General features: G+C 36.0%; 1 protein-coding gene across 1 annotated transcript; it reads left to right on the top strand.

Moving 5' to 3' along the window:
* The first annotated feature begins 8,259 nt into the window (after positions 1-8,259).
* On the top strand, positions 8,260-9,300 carry LOC120351099. Its single transcript, XM_039427111.1, has one exon. The coding sequence runs from the start codon at positions 8,260-8,262 to the stop codon at positions 9,298-9,300; it is 1,041 nt and encodes a 346-aa protein (XP_039283045.1).
* The last annotated feature ends 11,687 nt before the right edge of the window (positions 9,301-20,987 follow it).

The following is a 20,987-nucleotide window of genomic DNA, read 5'->3' as shown; positions in this document are numbered from 1 at the left end:
CACATTGTTGTCAAACCAATTTTTTTAGTTTAACGAGAACAGAGGAAGCATTATTGAATGGTTCAGTCCATGTGCAGCCTGTAGACACAAGTGCCGTGTCATCGGCAGAGAGGAATAATTGACCATGTAGGTGCAACCTGGATATGTTATTGATGTAAATGAGGGAAAGTAGAGGGCCCAAGGTACTCCCCTGCACCACTCCATAATCAACTGCAATAGAATCACTGTCTGTGCCATTTAATGATATTCTCTGTGTTCTATCTTCAAAGTAGCTTCTAAACCATCTTAAGGTGAGATTCTTGAAGCCAATTGCTTCAAGTTTTGCAAAAAGTATATTCCTATCTATTGAATCAAAGGCCTTGGATAAATCCAGAAAAGAAATTAAAACTTGTTTATTGCTAGGTTGTGTGGTAACATACTTGTTAATTTCAAAAAGAGCATCGGATGTGTTTTTAGAGGTTCTAAAGCTGTACTGGTTGTTAGAAATGATATTGTTGTTGTCTAAGTAATTATTAACTTGAATTTTCACGCATTTCTCAATTATTTTAGCTAGAGCAATCAGAAGGGAAATTGGCCGGAAGTTACTTATAATTGATTTTGAGCCAGATTTGTATATAGGTATAACTTTAGCCAATTTGCAAGACTCCGGAAAACTGCCAGAGGAAATACTGAGATTAATTATGTGTAAAAGCGGGATGAGCAGCCCATGCACGTTATCCTTCAACAGCTGAGTCGGAATTGAATCCCAACCCGGCGCAGAACGCCCCCTCATGCTGCCCACCACAGTCAGCAATTCATGCTCAGCAACAGGACGAAGCTCAAACACGGCACCGGTAGCGTAGTCGGAGTCCCTCACCACAGATGGACCAGTGGGTTGGATCACCGCAGCCAGACGCGCCCCCACAGAGGCAAAAAATCTATTGAAATCATTAGAAATCTCTTCCACCTTTGGGGGAGGAGCAGGGTTGCCGTCATTGAAAGCGTCAACCGGAAACTTATCTTTATGAGTGGGCTGACCAGAAATCTCATTAACAACTGACCAGAATTTTCGAGGGTCTCCTCCCGCTGTATCTATTTTATTTTTATAATAAGTGAATTTAGCTCGTCTTATAGTTGAGTGAAGGACATTTCTATACCGTATATATCTATTTCTTAGAGCCAGGTTGAAAGGTTGATTTTGTGACTGTTTTCTAAGTTTGTCTCTATTGCGGATTGAGTTAACCAAATTATAAGTGATCCATGGTTTGAGCCTCGAATTTTTTGCGTTATTAACAGCTTCAACAGTATTGGATGATATTATATTTTGTAAGGTACTGATAAAATTAATTGAGGATGTGTTTAGATCAGTTACAGCTGTTACGTGATCCCAGTTTTGATGAGATATAGAAAGGTTGATATTGGACCAGTTACTTATTAACTTTACCTCCCGTTGATCAGGTCTTTTGTTTTCTCGGGTGTGAAGTATAATACATGTAGCAAAATGATCTGTCACTGCTGATTCTATTATTACTGATTTTGCAACAAATTTACTCATCCATCTTAGAAAAAAATGGTCTAAGCAGCTATTACTGTCCGGTCTTGTAATGTTCTCTATGCACGGTATCAGATTTGCCTCACATAGCGTGTCTAAATAATCGTCACGTAATGGATAAGGATTAGGCTGTAGAAGATCGCAATTAATATCTCCACCAAATATACATAATTTGGAATGGCGAAATTCATTATCATAGTACGCAGAGAGACCCTCGATGAACTGTGGAAAGCTGGAATTGGGACTACGATAAACGGCCAACAGATCGAATTTAACACCCTCCCAATTGAAATTAAGAGATAAGCTCGTGGCCACTCCACCCAAAGCTGACTGCAAGTAACGGATAGGCTACTATCAATATAGACGACAATACCATCGCTACTATTTAAGTTATTATAGGACCTATGCAAAGTGTATCCATGAATGTTATTTAAATCGCTATCATCCTTAAGCCAAGCTTCCGTAAGGATAATACAATGAAATTTTACTTGAAGACCTTGCAAAAGAACTATGAAAGAATCAAAGTTTTTATTATAACTACGAATGTTTTGGTGGATAACCCTAAACGCCATCGATTTGTCAGCATCAATGTTAGCGAAATTATTTATATCATTACAGATAACACAGTCTATTAAAGGAGAATCATAAGCATCTGCATCCAGATTCATTATCTCTAAAGAACGCAATAAAAGAAAAGAAGAGGAAATTTACAATAATTGTCGTCGCTTGCCACTCATGGTGCTTTATATGTTAAATATAAAATTTAGCAAGCCGCAAAAAAGATAACAATTCATTAAATTGGATAGAGTTGAATACAAAGTTATTATATTAGGCTTGGTAAGTTATAAATCATGTACAGTATTTGAATTTTATGTATTTTTTTACTGACAATGCCTTTATACATGTGTATGTTTTCGGACAGTCGCATTTAATCTATTCTATTCTAGTAGAAATAAGAACTACTTATTGGATCTACTTACAACTAAGATAAGTCTAAGATAAATCATTACTATCTCATTCCAATTACAACTTCAACAGGGAATATCATATCTGAGCCTATACTGTGAATCATATCCCAGCATAATATTCATCCAATTCTGTTCTACCTTCAATTTCCAATCATTCACATACCCTCGGGAGAATTGGGAAAAGCTTTTCTTCATTAGCGCGCTTGTCTATATTAGTAGGGATCCTTCGCCCACGTCAAAAGATCTTATCAACTTGGTGGCAGCCAAGTATACTTTTACAAAAATAAATTCGGCCCCCAGTGATAATAATGCAATGTTCTCTGGCCTATCCCTGAGTTTTCCATGTTCAGTGAACACAAAAGAGGGAAATTTCAATTTCGCTTCCAGTTTTTTTTCACTAGCGAACAGAAACGCACGCATATGGGTCCACCACCATCGGTGGTTTTTTTTCTGATACTGACGAATCCTTTCCACTGATATTTCATTCTATATTCTTGCATAACTCATGGCGACTGCTGTTACATGTTACCACCCTCCACCCCTTGATCTGATCCACAACTATGGTTTCAAACGAGCGAATCAGTCAAGAGTGAACCTTTGGCATTATTCAATTGGGAATCAGAATTCATTAATCTTCTCTGAGTATTCTGATCAATATAATGGAATTGAGTCGAATCGTCTATACAGAATTAGAAATACTCTCAGAATTATATGAAAAAACAAAGGCCATGATGATGACACTGATGGTGATGTAAAAAACGAGAAATTGTAACTCTTTTGTGAATTTCAAGATTGCTGTATATTGAATCATAAAATGGAACAGACTTGGTCTACTTATATTGAAATTGATATCACTATTAATTGTTCATCCAAATTGTATTCTTGAGCATTATTCGTTTGAAAATCCAAATTCAGAATATTGACACTTTGCGATTTCAAGCCTATAGTGGATATGCCATACAGCAATGGATTTATAGCAATGCAAGTTTGAAAAAAAAAAATATATATATATATTTATACATCGTTGATATCAATTTCCTATCAAGGAAGAATTTTAGAAAGATAATTAAGAATTGAGAATTAATCATGGTTTATGAGTGATGAATTCTGATCAGAAAATTAGATTTTTTAATTCCGTAATAAATAAGTGGACTGTATATAAGTGCTGTAATAAATAAAGATGTTAAGAGCTACAATATGTAATACTTCATTTATCACCATCAGAATTCCAACATAAAAAATTGGGATTGAATTGTAAATTTGTTGAACACACAAGATATACTAATCCTTTTGGACCGACTCCTTGAGTACGGACCGATAGATAATAAAACATACACAGAAAAAAAAAAAACAGGGCCGACTGGTTAAATGCGAACCACAGCTTATAAACTATCCAGGTGTTGACCGACTGGTTAAATGCGGACCAACGGCTTAACCTACAACATCAGTAGATGGTTTAATAGCAACGAGAATAAATCCAAGTAATTAGCCAATTTAATGAGCTGTCTCTTGACAATAATATGTTTGAAAAATAGTTATTCAGTTTGAAAATAATTAGGTTGTGATGACAAGAAAACTGCATGAACAGTCATACAGATCAAACAATGTGAGTGAAAATAATTTACTTGAATCAATAGTGATGATTCAAATATGTAACAAATAGCAATTATGCAATTGAAAAACAATATTGAAGTTTGAAAATTCCAAGAACAAAACAATGAATACGAATCATAAAAATAATCAGTTGATTATTCAAAATGAGTTACAATAAATTTAAATTGTGTACTAAGTTGAGTCATCTTAAAAACCTGATGCAACAAAAATGCAAAGTCTCAAAGGGTATTGAAACAGTTTCTAAAAATACGAAATTGATTAAAAAATAGTTGATATTGATTTAGTTTTATCACCTCGTATAGATGAACATATGATAATATAAATTAATTACACCAATACTAAATAACCAGTTATTTCATACGAAAATATCTAGTGCTGAAAACATAACCCAACTTGGTAGTTATATTCAAAATGTACATAATGGAGTGGAAAACACACGACGTAAGAACGAGGGGAATGACCTCTGAATAAGGGACAATGGAATAATCAAATGCAGTGACATTTATACTCATCTGAAAACATATGATGGGGCCAGGCCTTGTCCAAAGTAAAGCACAGGAAAGTGAAAGAGATCCACGATGGATCCGAGACCGGCGACGATGCGGTAACTGGTTGGCAGGAGTCAGACGCACTCCTCGACACCCAAGCACAATGAAGCGGCGAAAACCAAGATGACGACCCAAGACCGACGTTCTGCGACGTCCTCAATGGAGCGAGCATCTAGGTGATGATATCCCGTCGACGACGTGGACCGACGTATACTTCAGGGATGGAAATGATCATTTGAAGTAGACGTGGAGACCGGTGGAAGAGCAGGACAGAATATATGTATGCCGATTGAAGATACGAAAAAGTTCATACGGAACTGTATTACTTAAGGCCATTCCACACAGCATGTGGCGTGCGTGGCTGGACGCACGCCACGCCGGCTATGCTAGCCACATGCCAATTCACACCGCCACGACTGTTGCGATGCTATACCGGCCACGTTTCCCGTCAGTATGCAGGAAGATGTCAACTCCGACGGTCCCGTGGTGTGAATATGGATTTCCTTGTGGCTTACCTTGGTTTAATGACTCCAACAGCAGCAGTAGTAATGATAATGAGCTGGTTTTATTGTATTCGGTGACAGCACGGGACCAGTGGGTACATCCAATCAATAAAAAATGGAAGACCTATGGCGAATTCCATCATTTAATGCGCGACCTTGAGGCTGACAATGATAGTATACGTTCTATACGATAGTATACATCTAGTATACGTTCTGCGCATGCTCGGACCAAAACGTGGCCGGACACGTTTGAAAAGATCGCTCAGAGAGCGAACGGTAGCCACGCGTGGCTAGTATAGCAAGCGTTGCCGCGTGGCCGTGGCTGCTATGTGAATTGCTTCATTTGATTAGCTGGGAAGCGATGTTTTGAAAAGTAGCTAGCGTGCGTCCAGCCACGCACGCCACGCCGGCCACGCTAGCCACATGCCAATTCACACCGCCACGACTGTTGCGATGCTATACCGGCCACGTTTCCCGTCAGTATGCAGGAAGATGTCAACTCCGACGGTCCCGTGGTGTGAATCTGGATTTCCTTGTGGCTTACCTTGGTTCAATGACTCCAACAGCAGCAGTAGTAGTGATAATGAGCTGGTTTTATTGTATTCGGTGACAGCACGGGACCAGTGGGTCCATCAATAAAAAAAGGAAGATCCATGGCGAATCCCATCATTTAATGCGCGACCTTGAGGCTGACAATGATAGTATACGTTCTATACGATAGTATACGTCTAGTATACGTTCTGCGCATGCTCGGACCAAAACGTGGCCGGACACGTTCGAAAAGGCTAACCTAACCTATGCACATCTGAAGCGTCATCTAGGAATAAACAATACAAATGAAAAAAAACTTGAGTGGCAAAAAACAAATTCTAATTTTAGGATTCACATAGAAAATAAAAAGGATTTACATAGAAGAGTTACCAACCTAGAGCAACCAGAGCTACCAATCTATACGGAAACAACTTCCTAGCAAAAATGACGTAATATGGTGACGTAATCTACTGACGCAGACAACATGTTTGCGAGGCAAATACAAAATGGAAAGAATAAACTAGGGACTAATGAGATTTGTTGTGCGAGATTCAACATAGAGTTATAAAACAAATATTGAATGACAAGATTTGCCATTAGGTCTAACTGATATGAGCTTTGGTTTTTGATGAGTCACGGAATTCAAATTCGTTATTAATTTTATTGAGACTCAGCTTTAGGCTGTTTGATCGGTTTGTTATTAGTTATTCGATATCAGACTATCAATAATACTTGCAATATACACTATTAATATCAAATATTTGCCAGCAGAAGCTATCTTCACAAACTAAATCTGTACCCATTGCAAGATACAACTCCAACTCAGTTATAACGTTTAACAGGTCAGCCTAGCCTAGCTCGATATTAGGCTAGGGCTGGCTGTGAATTGATTCGTATCAGTATTCAGCTTTACTTTCGAGTATCATCCTCTCTGGTAGAATCCACTGATAAATAGTCTTGTGTAAATGGTATAACATTAGTAAATATAACGTCAGGTTCCATCGACATGATTGAATACTCATTCTAAAATAGAAGTGAGCAATTATGTTTGGGGAGTATCCAGTAATAAGAGTGTCTCCAATAAGAGTTTATCAAGTATCAATAACGATTGATACTTTGTAACAATTGAATGTCTTAATAATATCAATAGGTAACGATTATAATTGGAATGACATTGTTTATTATAATTAACAATAATAGTCTTATTGAATGACAATAACACTAAGTGAATGATTGTCTTGTCGGCTATTCACATTGAATTGATCAGACAACAATAAATTAATTAAATTAATTAATATCGGGGGATCGAGCTTTGCTCTGTAGTGTAAAAGCATAGCAAATTTGTAACGAAAAATTGAATTTATAGTTCATATTTATAGAATTCATTTTCTCAGTCGTACAATTATTTTTACAGTTATATGAGGAGGCACAACAGGCTTATGCCCACAAAACAGTCCTTTTCAAATTTATACTACAGTCCAAATTGAAATCTATGTTAAGCTACTATCACTCATCAAAATTACAATTTATTCACACTTCAAAAAACAAACACATCATCAATTACAAAAAAAAAATATAACTTATACCATGATTCCGATTGGAATGATATACTATGTTTGCTTCAATATTTGTTAATATGCTATGTACTATTCTACACTAACAGCATCTAGTTACTATTTTGGACTTTCTGAAGTGAACATGCGTTCTCTAAAAAACAGAGAGGTAAACGGAAATAAATTTTTCTTGCTGAATTTTTCTCCTCGTGATATCAGCTAAATAATCCCACACATGCACTCGTTCACTCTCTTCCATTATGGTATTGACAGACTTGTCAGGGCTCAACACAGCTATCTCAAAATTATAATGACAATACTCTGCTTGAAATTAGGCATAATAATCTAAGAGTTGCTCAGCTCAACATTGAAGGAATTTCTAGATCAAAGGCTGAAATATGTGGAGAGATGATGAGGGACCTCAAAATAGATGTAATACTCCTTCAAGAGACACATGTTGCTACAAATGCCGAGAGCAGGCTAAAAATCCCAGGGTATTCTTTGATTAATTTTCTTCTTCATGACAAGCATGGTCTTGCCACATATATTACCCAGGACAAGGCCATGCTATGTACAGCTGTGGATGGAAACTGTCATTCCATTGGGATAAAATATGGACACACAACAATTTTCAATGTCTACAAGCCTCCCTCAGAAAGGTGGAGCACTTCTCCATTACCGGCTGCAGAACACCCATGTATATATGCAGGAGATTTCAATTCACACAGTCCACTATGGGGGTACAGTCATGTCAATGCTGATGGAGCAGAGTTAGAGCAGTGGATGGAGAGAGCTGGCTGCTTCCTGGTCTTTGATGCAAAACAGAGCCCTACTTTCCATTCTGCACGCTGGAGAACAACATCATCACCAGATCTCTGTTCTGTGACATGCTCTGAGAATGGTAGGCCACTGATGACTGAGAGAACAATAGAATCCCGCTTTCCAAGAACCCAGCATAGTGTCGCAGTCATTGAAGTTGGATTGGTGCTGCCATCTATCCAAAATCGAGAAATGCCAAGATGGAATCTACGTAGAGCGGACTGGGCCCATTTCACAGAAGTGATAGAAAAGACTGTTAGCAGAATCCCAGTGTCTATTGAGAATTATGATAGATTCACCAAACTGATTTATGTGGCGGCTAAAAGATCAATGCCAAGAGGTCATAGGAAGAGTTACATTCCCTGCTGGAGTAAGGAGTGTAGTGACCTCCTCAAAGAATACAGGAATTCACACAGTGATGAGACTGCCAACCAGCTGATGCAAAAACTGGATGAGGAGAGACGCAGCAGATGGGTGGCTGCAATGGAGAGCATGGATTTTACTCATTCCAGTAGAAAATCATGGAATCTTCTTAGAAGACTGGGAGCAGCGAAAGTGAGCACAACCCATGCAACGGTCTCACCTGATGTAATAGCTGACACCATATGTGAGGTTAGCGATATCAATGTACCACACAGAGACTTACTGCATATGAAGCGACATCTGAGAAGAGAATTGCGTAGATGTACTGAAAGATCTGGCTTTGTGAGTCCAGTGAACTATAGTGAGGTGTTAGCTGCAATCAAAAACATCAAGCTGGGTAGAGCTGCTGGAGTTGATGGCATCCTTCCTGAATTCATAAGGCACCTGGGACCCAAGGCCATACACTGGCTAACTAACCTCTTCACAATTGTTATGGAGAAATCCAGAACACCAGTGGTATGGAAGAGAGCAAAAGTTGTTGCCATTCTGAAGCCAGGAAAGGAGCCTAGTGACCCAAAGAGCTACAGACCAATATCACTCCTATCTGTCATCTATAAGCTTTTTGAGCGTGTCCTGCTGTCCAGGATTATTGGAAGAGTAGAAGAGTCTCTTCCACAGGAACAGGCAGGATTTAGGGAAGGCCGTAGCTGTGAAGAACAAGTGCTGTCCATCACAACCTACATAGAGCATGGTTTTGAGAGGAAGCTGAAGTCAGGGGCAGTATTTCTTGACCTTAGCTCGGCCTATGACACAGTGCACACAGTGACACAGTGCACTGCTGCTAAAACTTACACGGGCATTGAAATGTAGAGCAACTGTCAACCTCATACGATCACTGCTATTGAATAGAACGCTGAGGGTGGCACATGGTGGTATGGAAAGCTCTGTGAGGAGAATACAGAATGGACTACCTCAGGGCTCCGTGCTATCCCCGATGCTCTTTAATGTGTATACCGCCGATCTCCCTACCACAGGAGCACAGAAATTTGTGTATGCAGATGATATTGGCTTGGTGGCACAAGATTCCTCATTTGAGATATTGGAAACTACGCTCAACAGAGATCTGGAAAATTTGGCAGAATACTTCAAGGCATGGCACCTGAAACCCAACCCAACCAAGACAGTCACAACAGCTTTTCATCTCAGTAATCGGGATGCAGGGAGAAGGCTAAATATTGTTTTCTGTGGAGAGAGACTGACACATCAGGAAGCTCCTCGATACCTAGGTGTGCGACTTGATAGGTCTCTAACATACCGCCATCACTTGGATGGTGTAAGAGACAAGTTAAAGACCAGAAACAATATTATAAGCAAACTGGCTGGAACAACCTGGGGTTGCAATGTGGGAACGCTGCGAACATCCAGTCTTGCCTTGGTGTACAGTGTGGCTGAATACTGCTCACCTGTGTGGGCACATAGTGCACATGTGGGAAAGATCGATGTGCAGCTAAATGAATCCATGAGAAAAATCAGTGGCACATTAAGACCAACAGAGACCAACTGGCTACCTGTGCTTTGTAATGTCCTGCCACCAGACCTCCGCAGATTGAATAAGACAAGACAACTTGTTAGCAGGGTTGTCTCAAGGAATGAGTTGCCAATAGCTAAGGAGCTAAATAATGCACCAGCAAGACGGCTACAATCTAGGAGGTATCTGAGATTAGATGATCAGAATGGTCAGGATATTGAAACAATTTGGAAGGCAAGGTGGTCCTCCTCATCAGTAAAGAAGAAACACCTAATTGAGGATCCAAATGTACAGGTGCCAGGGACACTGCTTGGCCGCCGGCAGTGGTGCTGTTTGAACAGGTTCCGGACATCTACTGGAAGATGCGCCCAGTCTCTTGCCTTATGGGGTTTTACACCTGACCCATACTGTGAATGTGGCGAGATACAGACAATGGAGCACTTGGTTTCGAACTGCCCTCTGTTCCCATGTGAGGGAGGATTGCAGGAGGTGCATGCGGCAAGTGATATGGGGCTTAAATGGATCGAAGGAGTATTACAGAGAATTGACATTTGAGGCAGACCCATAGAGGCCATTCCAAAATATGCAGTAATACTGCATATAGCATACTGTCCTTCAATGTAATATTTGTTTTGTGTTTTTTAAATTATGACAAGTCACTTCTGACGCTTCCACATGCTGGCCCAAAAAGCATAAGCTTATATTATATATATATATTGACAGACAACAAAATTTCCAGTCGTTTTTCCAAGGAAGTATTGTGATGTCACTTATGACTCACAATGAGATAATCAAGTAGAACAAATTATTTGTATAAAGAATTAGCAAACTGAAACGAAACTGAAACAGCCTAGTCAAGGTAGAATTATTATAAAATTGAATCTTCCATTGTGATAAGAAGTACAGCTATTATCGCTGAAGTGATAAGAGATCAATGAAAGATCTATCTATACGCTAGCCGCTAGTCTAAATTCTTTGGCATAAATGGAAATATAGTAAAAATGGTAATTTATTCTTGGCAAACGTAAAATACAAAACATCTATGTAACTTAGAGGTTAGAATTTTTGTTATGATTTGTAGGTCATATGATCTCAGCTCAGCCGACAGTTACTCAACTTATTGTTCAATTAATCAGCTGATCGACCTACCAGTCACATCAAAATATGTTTTATTTCACTATGATTGAAAATATTAGATGTATGTAAATGATATGTGAATTTAAAAGCATTAATAATAATTGTGACACTTCGGATATTTATTAATATCTAAAAAACCACAAATACAAGAGTAACTAGAGATCACATTGAGATCATTATATTGATTTTTTACAGTTATTGCAACAGTGTTTATTGAAATATTTCTAATTGTAACTCTTATGACCTACTATACAATTTAGTAACCTACTATAAATGTTAATAATTAATAATAGTTTTTTTTTTCTATACTTTGTTAATTACAAAAGCAAAGGAAGCCCTGAATCTTGAATAGCCAATCATATCACATCTTACAAGGACCTGAGAACCAATCAGGTGAGGGCTTGCAAATTTTAGAGGAAGAGATGAAAATTTTCTAGGAAGGCATCTCTCTGGCTTGTGACTCCATGGAAGATAGATACATCAGAAGAATAGGGTTCCATTTCAATTTTTTTTAAAATTAACAAGTCAACCCATTTTTAATGTTGAATTATTTATGTGAATTAAATATTTGTTTATTTGTGAACTCGGTGTATATTATGAGTTCTCAACTGTAAAATATTCCCATTTAGGAGTTAATACTGATAGAAAAATTTTTCATGACCTGGACCATACCATAGCCCAGCAGAGTCAAAGGGATTTGGCAAATTAATTATTGGAATAATTAATTATTCATCAAGCAAACATCTTTCGAGTGAGTGTTAGTGATGAGCTCATTAATAAGGCCTTTTAGTGAATTGGGGAAATTATTCAAAAGTGCTATATAAATTTTGATTCAAGCTTGAATACTTCACAACGTGTTATACATTAATATAAATTTATTGAGAACTATTTTCTCAAATATAATTTGAAATTTATAGGAAGCTTATTTCCATGCACAGCACAAACTCATGCCCTTGAGATTTTGAAGAAAAATTCTCTAAATTGTCTATAATCGATTGAAATATATCTATCAAACCCATGAGTGGAACATGTTCAAATTTGCTAAATTCTGAATCAATTTGAGATTATATATATATATATATATATATATATATAATATATATATATATATTTATTCATTTATATCAGTATAAATAAATATTTTATGTTTTAGAGCAAACATTATTGTTAATGATAATAACTCCTGTGATATTAGAAATATTGGAAAGCTTATTTTATATTGATATATTTTATTGTTGTGCTCATTTATGGGAATACATTTGTGTTTTTTGTCAGCATACAAAGTTTTTTTAAATTTTTATTCTTAACCTGATCCATCTCGTGATATGCAGTCTGTACTGTCTTGGTACCAAGCAATCTTGTTGTGCAGCATATGCAATTAATGAATCATTGAAAATTGATCTTATTTCAAGCAACTATTATTTATCATCCTTCAATGATAGTCGCACTTATCAGTCAGCAAATAATTATTGATAAATATTATTATAGTTATAGTCTGCTATATATCATATAAGGATCCAGAGACCGTCCAGAACTGGCGTTGTAAGTAATAACGAATTTCGAAAGGATAAATTGGTGCACACCTGCATCCGTGATGAGCATGGTTGGATATATTGATTCATGATTGGATATATGGTTACTGCATTCCAGTCACCAACTATATCTTTTTGATTTCTTTCCTGGTATACTACAATTTATGCAACAGAGCAGCGGTAAGACCTGGTAAACATCAGTGGTCCAGACCATTCATGGTCCATTATTGTAAAGTTACTCATGCATATGTTACTGAGCTGAAGCTGTGGCTAGAACCCCATTATATTTGCGAGCCGGACGGCCTTTAATTTCTGCAAATTTATTTGCATGTTAGGGATTATAGTGCCAATATTGGACACCCCACAAACCCAGCAGCTTCACATAAATGACAGCCAACGTGGGGCGGATACGGGTATACCCAAGTAGCATTTCACAGTATTTATCCTTTTAATGTCCTAGTTATCCAAGGGTTGAGACCTAAAGCAATCGAATTTTCATACCATAAACCAACTTTGTTCCAAATTTCGTGAGAATCGTTAAAGCCATTTCCGAGATCCAGTCACATACAGCTATATAAACATATAAACAGAAATTGCTTGTTCAATAGTATAGGATGTATACTATAACTGGGACCGAAACTGGCACAAAAACCGGGATAACCGGAAAATTGAAACATACAAGGAATGAAAACACTTATAAGATAAAACAAGTCATCTTTATCTAGAACACAATAGCTATTTACGTCACGAGGATGGGAAGTGGGTGTTTGCAGGGCCGAGAATGATGTTTCCAGTCCAGGCGTTAGCCGGAATCTCAAAATGAAATCAGCTGTGTATCTTTCCAACCTGGAAACTGTCCTGGAATTGTACGTTCTCAGTGCAGTGAAACGAAATGTATTTTTACAATCACATGAATATAATTTTAACAATCTACAATACATACACAAGACTAAACTATAAATGTATTGTAAATAGGGATGTCAATCCCGGGATCCCGGTCCATTTTTGATACCTAAGAATCCCGGGATTTCTCAGCGTCAATCCCGGATTTTCGGGATTAAAAAACCTGAAATTGTGAATAGTATTTTTCCAAAAACAATTCAATATAGAATTCATCTACAGTGATGAATATGAGTTTTGCATGACTAATTTATTGTTTTCAGGCTCAACTCACATGCGACTCAGGTCGAGAAGAGACTCGACTCTAGTCGAGGGCATGTGTTTAGAATGGTGAGGTCGCGGAGACTAGAATCGACTGGTCTGAGTGTCACCATTTGGAAACACATGCTCTCTAGTAGAGTCGAGTCTCTTCTCGACCTGAGTCGCGTAAGTGTGAGTTGAGCCTTAGTGTTTGACCAATTTATTCTACAGGCACAGCCTACAGTTGCATATATACATAATATACTGTACTCTGTACTGGCTAAATAGAATACACACAATGGGTTCGCGTCATTCTCAGTATGGTTGTTGATCGGTTCAACATCGGTTTCAAGCCTCTACGTTTGTTTCTGTTTACACAAGAAATTTAAGAAACCCTATTCTATATTGAAAATCCCATTCTATATTGAAAATTCTATTCTATATTAATAATTCTATTCTCTATTACAATCTATATTCACTGGTCTAGACGGCGCAATATTTGCAATAGTGCTGATGTAATTTCCTTGAAATGCACTCAAAACTTTGAAAAGACTTTGGAAATCAGAAATAAACAAACAACATCTATTAACTCTCTCATCTGTCCAATGATTCATCATAAATATCTTCTCTTTCACTATCTTAATACAGTTGGCTCTACAAGATTTCATTTAGTAGTGGTACAGCTTTTGAAAAAAGTTACTCCTAATCTTGAAAACATTTATAGGAATAGAATGTTTAATTTTAATATGTTTCCTAAGTAATGTTTCATTTAAATAATATCCTCTCCCTCTATAATGAGCCCTTTTCATCCACACACACTGTTACTGAACATGTAATTGAGGAGGAACAATAATTGGTTGAAAATGCATGAAACTGATTTTTGCCAATCACGGAATCAGTCCCGGGATCCTGGGATTGATATTGGATAATCCCAAAATACCGGGATTGGAAATCAGTCCCGGGATTGACATCCCTAATTGTAAATCACCACAGTTGCAGTTGAGGTGCTCGGTAAAAAAGGAAATCTTGCCGGAAAAGAGGATTGGAGATTTGGGATGATGAGATTGAATTTGCCATTAAAAATAGCAGAATGCATATAAGAGATTCATTCAAGCAATAACAGATGACGCTAGGCATAAATTAAAAAAATCATTTAATCAAATCACTTTTATTTTGACATCATCATTTTGTAGATAATTAACTTATCCCACTAGGGTTTAACAAGAATAAAATGAATTTGTTACGATCATGAAAAATTATGAATCACTATAATTTGCCATTCATGCTCACTCACTCATGCTCATTCATCACTCACCATTCATGCAATTGAAGAATAGAAATTACAAGTGTACACGTACTTCTGTTTTACAACGAAATTGATTAATTACAATGAATAACCTCTCAATACGTTCTGGTGAAATACTAATAAGCCATTTGAAAATTTGATTTCTGAATGAAAAAATATTATTTTTTCTTCTGATTGAATTATGCACATTGTTGAAAAATTTGCTGCCAAGGAAAACAAATGATTTTTAGAATAAGTTTGTATGTGATCTAGGAAGCCTTAAATTGTTATTAGTTGTACTGCTTGTGCTATATAGGTGACCCGTGCAGCAGGGCACCCGTGTGCTTCGCTACGGGAATTGAAAGATAAGATTATTTTTGTGAACCATTTATAATCTAAATTCTACCAAAATTGTTATAATCATTTTTGAGATTAGGCCACAACTTGGCATGAAAACTATTAAGTCTAATCATTGATGTGTTGGAATAGTAGTCCAATTGCAGCGAATTTTGTAGAATATTGAGCGGGGTTCAAGAGCCAACCTCGACTTTGTTCATTGGCAATAATTAATATTTCCCGTTGACAGTTATCAAATTAGCAGTGATCATGTTATTTTTGTTTTTGCTTGATGCAATTGAAGATTAAATTCAAAATTAAGTTGGTTTGGAATTTTATGACTCTGGTATCCATGGATACCTTGCTTATTCTGGAATTTTTGGCATAGCCTGTTGCTTACTTTTCATTTCACTTATCCAAAAGTGTAAAAGCTGCCAATCCACTGATTCTTTCTTCCATGGAAGTCCATTCATAATAGATAGTATAACATTTATTGTGGCTGATTTATCATGTCCTAAACTTTACTATCATAAATAATATTGAAATGGGATCATTTTAATGTGAATTTGCATGAGTCTGAATAGAGTTTATTCACTTTGATTATTGACTACCATTATATGATTTCTTTCTGATCTTAGCTTGAAACCAAAAGCTAAGGGTTAAAAATTGGGATGTGAACTAACATTTAACTTAATTCTATTTCTATCCAAAATGACAACTTTAGTATTTACTTGTGATCTATTTGTCTTGTATCATGTAATGACATCATGAAGGGAAATGGGAGCAGCTGATGGAATATTATGTTTTTTTATAATATAAATCAGCTGAAAACTAAATATTATTTTCATTTGTTTTTGAAACATGAAAATATCAGGCCCAGTAGCACAAAACCATGTTTAATTTCAATCAGGATTAAATTTCATGAGAATTGATCAGAGCAGGGCTTTTTTTTAATACTTGTCAGGATACAAAGCCTATGCCAGCATATTTTCTAAAATTAATGTATAATTGAGGCATAAATCAAATGTACTCACGTCAAATTATGTAAAACTCATTTAATTATAGTTTTATTAAATTCTTACAGTATTATTTCGTATAATTTACCAATTTATTGTTAGAGTCATTCGTCAACTGCCTACCAATGTTTACTACCTTATTTTCAATAATTAGGTTAGAGTGAATTGCGCCAAAATTGATGACAAGCCTTATCTGTCAGCTGTTGATACTGCCGGCTACTGTGCTACTGTGATATCTCTATATTGTCTGTTTTCATTTTAAAACTAACTCAAGCTTGTTCATTTCTGCAACCCTGTTTATTTTCTGTTTATCTGCTTTAATTTATAGTCTTCCCGTTTAACATAATTTTTTGTCATTTTCTGTGTTTTTCGAACCTCTGTGTCTAATTTAAATATTAAAACCGCGTGGAAAAATTCCCATTGGTGGACTTTTCCTTATTAGGCACAGGATTGGTTCTTGCCCAAATCACGTGGTTCTTCTTCTCAGAAGAAGACCAGGTGATTTCCTCTTTTGGGAAGAAGAGACACTTGCCTTCTGAGAATCGAATTATCAGGACCCGTTTAATTTGTCCTATTAAAATTAATGTTTAAATGGTTTCTCTTCTTGTTAAATGTAATATATCCAGTGTGTTAAATGTGTAGCTCCTCTGTAGTCTTGTGCTCTTAAATTAAATTGGAAGGCAAGTTCAATTTGTATAAGCTTATTCCTGAGGAAGAATTGTGAAACTAAATCCTGGGTGTCGCCATTCCACGCCAGATCTTCAAGTGAAATAAAATTATTAAGTGAATTGGGGCCCCACGATCGAGTTGGTGAGCGAAAAATACTTATTCTATCCAATCAGTGAATTGAGAAAGCTACAATTTTCTATCAATTAATTATTGTGAAAGAGTGCAGGACTATATCCTCCTATAATACCGTGTAACCCCTATTAAAATCCTAATTGCACTATATTACCAAGAACATTCATATTATTATCTCATATCAAGAACATTTATTACCAAATTTTGAAAACTCTATTATTCCAATTTGTCAATTATTTAATTAATTATTATTACTTGATTCTTAATGATTATAATTCATCAATAAATTTGCATAATTGTTAACCAGTTTCAGTATTTTCTTTGGTTAAACAATCAATGTCTGAGAATAATATTGATGCATGGGAAAAGCGCCTTAATTCTATGGAAGATATTAACTTCTAAATTAGGAGAAGGAACAACAGCTATTTGGCCGTTTTAATAAATAGCCCCTTTCTTTCGCCCAAGTTGAATTTTGGCCGAATTTCCTCATTCTTTGCAAACAGATTCACAAACGGACACTTGTGAAGTTTTAAAAATACCCTCCATATATCATACTGAATAGCCTCAAATTAGCCTCAATTTTTTTTTTCAATTTATTAAAAACACACAAAACAAGACAAAACAAAATTACAACGATTCACGAAACAAATAAAACACAATAAAATTTTACAAATATAAAAAACCATGGGCTTAGTGTTTGGGTGTGTTGGAGAAGAGAAAAAAAAAGAGAGGAAGATACCTAGCCAACTATGGTTTCCCATGTAATAGGCAGGCAAAGAAGAGAAGAGAAGTAATGAGGAAAAAAGGAAGGGAGAAATGGGGGGAAGGAAGAAAACAGAGGAATAGGTACTTAAAATAAAGGTAAGCGAGTCCACTGAAAAATGAAAAAACTAATGAAAAAAAAAAAATGCTGGAGCAGAAATCTCGAGTCATATATCTAAATGGAAGAAGAAATTACTGTATGTCCAGTTTTTTATATCCAGTTTAATTTTTCCGCTGATCTTATTGTCCATGAGAAAGTGATTTGGAATGAGGTTTATTATTTTAGTACCTATGTAAATTAATTGCCTCCTTATACATTCAATATTAGTGTTATAGGTTACATATTTGTTAGCAGTGGCCCTTAGATTATAATAATTAAGAGTAGAGTTTATTGTGAGAGGAAAATCGGATCTATATTTTATTAAGTACTCAATTACGGTTTTTATGTATAATTGACGTATAGTCATGACCTCAAAATCACTAAAAACCATATCCGTTGGATAGAGCCTGGGTTTGTTTAATATAGTTTTAATTATCAGTTTTGTGCTACAAATAATTCAGCAATATGACAGTTGAAACAGCCTCCCCAAACAACTATGCCATACTGCAGAATTGACTTGACTAGAGCATGATACATCATTTTCAGGTGGTTCTTATTAAGAATTCTGTTAACTTGGTAAAATTTAAAGGATAAATATCTAATTTTTCTACATATGTATTTAATATGAACATCCCATTTAAGGTTTTCATCAATTATAATTCCCAAATACTTAGTATTATTGACTTTTTTAATGGTGGGACAATCACAATTACCCAAGTTTAAATTGCACTGAGAATGGAGTCTCAAATCTTGATTCTCGTTAGGCTGCCCTACTCTATTTGCAGAGAAAGTAATGTAATTAGTTTTTTCAATATTTAAACTTAAGGTATTCTTATCTAACCACTTCTTAATTAAAAGCATATTATTTTCAGCTATAGTATGAACTTCATTCCATGAATTCCGTGAAAAATAGCTGCAGTATCATCTGCAAAGGATATCACAGTTGAGTTTAGAAGTCTTAAATTTAAAAAGTCATTTACATAGAGTATGAAAAGGATGGGAGAAAGTACAGTACCTTGAGGAAGACCATAAGAAGTTAAGTTAGTTACACTAGATTGATCATTTATGGTTAGGGACTGGGTTCTATTACTCAGATAGCTTTTGAACAATTTAAGCGAGACTCCTCTGAAACCATAGGACTCCAGTTTATTGAACAAAGTATTATGAGGTATTGTATCAAAAGCTTTGCGTATATCCAGGAAGACCGCAATAGTTTTCTTATTGGAGTTTATTTTATCAGATAAAGTATTGATGAATTTTATTAGAGCGTCAGATGTACTTTTACCATTTTGGAAACCGAATTGGTTCTTGTTGATTATTTTGTTAAGATTCAAGAAAGAAACAACTCTTGACTTTATTAGTTTCTCCATTATTTTAGCAAGGTTGCTGATAAGACTAATCGGTCTATAATTACAGGGATTAGTCGGGTCACCTTGTTTGAATAGAGGTTTTATTTTGGCTGATTTGAGGTGCTCGGGAAAATATCCCTCCTCAAAGCATCTATTAAAAATGAAAGCGAGAGGTTGAGATATAAAATTGGCTATTTTCTTCAGCGTAATATTACCTAGACCATCAATACCAGGACTGCAGTTGTTCTTTAGATTTTTAATAGTTGCCTCAACTTCAACTGGGCACGTTGGTCTCATAAAAAACGTGTTATCGATCTGTATTGCAGGAAATCGATCACCAGTATTATCAGGGATATTGATAGTTTGAGCTTGTAATTTACCCACATTTGTGAAATAATTGTTGAGGGAGTGAGCATCAAGTTCAGTACTCTTTTCCTTGATACTGGCCTCACCTATAACCTCGTTTATGCACTTCCACAACTTCATGCTGTTGTTATTACAATTTTCAATTTTCCCTTTATAGTAGACTTCCTTTGCATGATTTATGATCTTATTCAAACCATTACGATAAGCCTTATATTCATTCTTTAAGATATTGTTATTAGGATCTCTTCTGAGTCTAGAATGCATTTTGTCCCGCGTGATTATTGATCTTATGATGCCTTCAGATATCCAGGGCTTCAGGGGACGAAGTCTGTTAGGTATCACTTTTACCTTCTTGCATTGATTGATGAGACTGGTCAAACGATCGACAAATTTATCCATAATAGTGTCAATGCTTCCATTCACGGTATAGATTTCTCCCCAATCTTCATTCCTTATGCGTTCCAATAGTGCATGATAGTTGGTTCTAGTTAATGTGTTTATCAATACGTTTCTATTATCCTTATTGATAGGGACCTTCACCAAGTTCAGTACAACCGCGTAGTGGTCAGTTATGGTTGTCCTAAATATAACTCCTTTAGTGGACATAGAATGGTTGCCTGAATTTTTATAAAAAATGTGGTCAATGCAAGAATTTGTTGTGGTTGTTACTCGGGTATCACCATTTATGTAAGACTTATAGCCATTACTATTGAAAATATGCAGATAATCTTGAACAGGAACACTAGTTGAATGTGTATTTATATTCATGTCTCCCGCCACACATACATTTATTCCATTAGGAATTTTACTGATTTCATTACTCAGACTATTAAGAAAATTATCAATATTTTGATTACTTGGTGATCTATAAACCCCAATCACCTTCACAATAAAATCATCAATTCTTAAGTCAGCACTAACTACATTGGCATCAGAGATATCGAGTGAAACTTCATTGAATCTTATGCAATCTTTTATGTACATGCATAATCCATCACATTTATTCTGTTTAGTGTACTTATTTATTGCCGTATATCCAGGAATGTTGAAAATGAACGGCATATCTGCAGTCAACCAGGTCTCAGTTAATATTATAATGTGAATATCAGTTTTCAATTCATTGAGGCAGCAAATAAACTGATCGAAATTAGCATTCAAACTACGTATATTCATAGACATAATATTGAAACACTCAGCATCTTTAT

Source organism: Nilaparvata lugens, chromosome 1, assembly GCF_014356525.2.
Source record: "Nilaparvata lugens isolate BPH chromosome 1, ASM1435652v1, whole genome shotgun sequence".
Taxonomy (NCBI): Eukaryota; Metazoa; Arthropoda; class Insecta; order Hemiptera; family Delphacidae; genus Nilaparvata; species Nilaparvata lugens.
Note: the sequence above shows the minus strand (reverse complement) of the source record. Positions and strands in the feature narration are given on the sequence as shown.

What these genes read in the sequence shown, in the direction of transcription:
- LOC120351099 (XM_039427111.1), top strand. Translation starts at nt 8,260, where the DNA reads ATGCCAAGATGGAATCTACGTAGAGCGGACTGGGCCCATTTCACAGAA.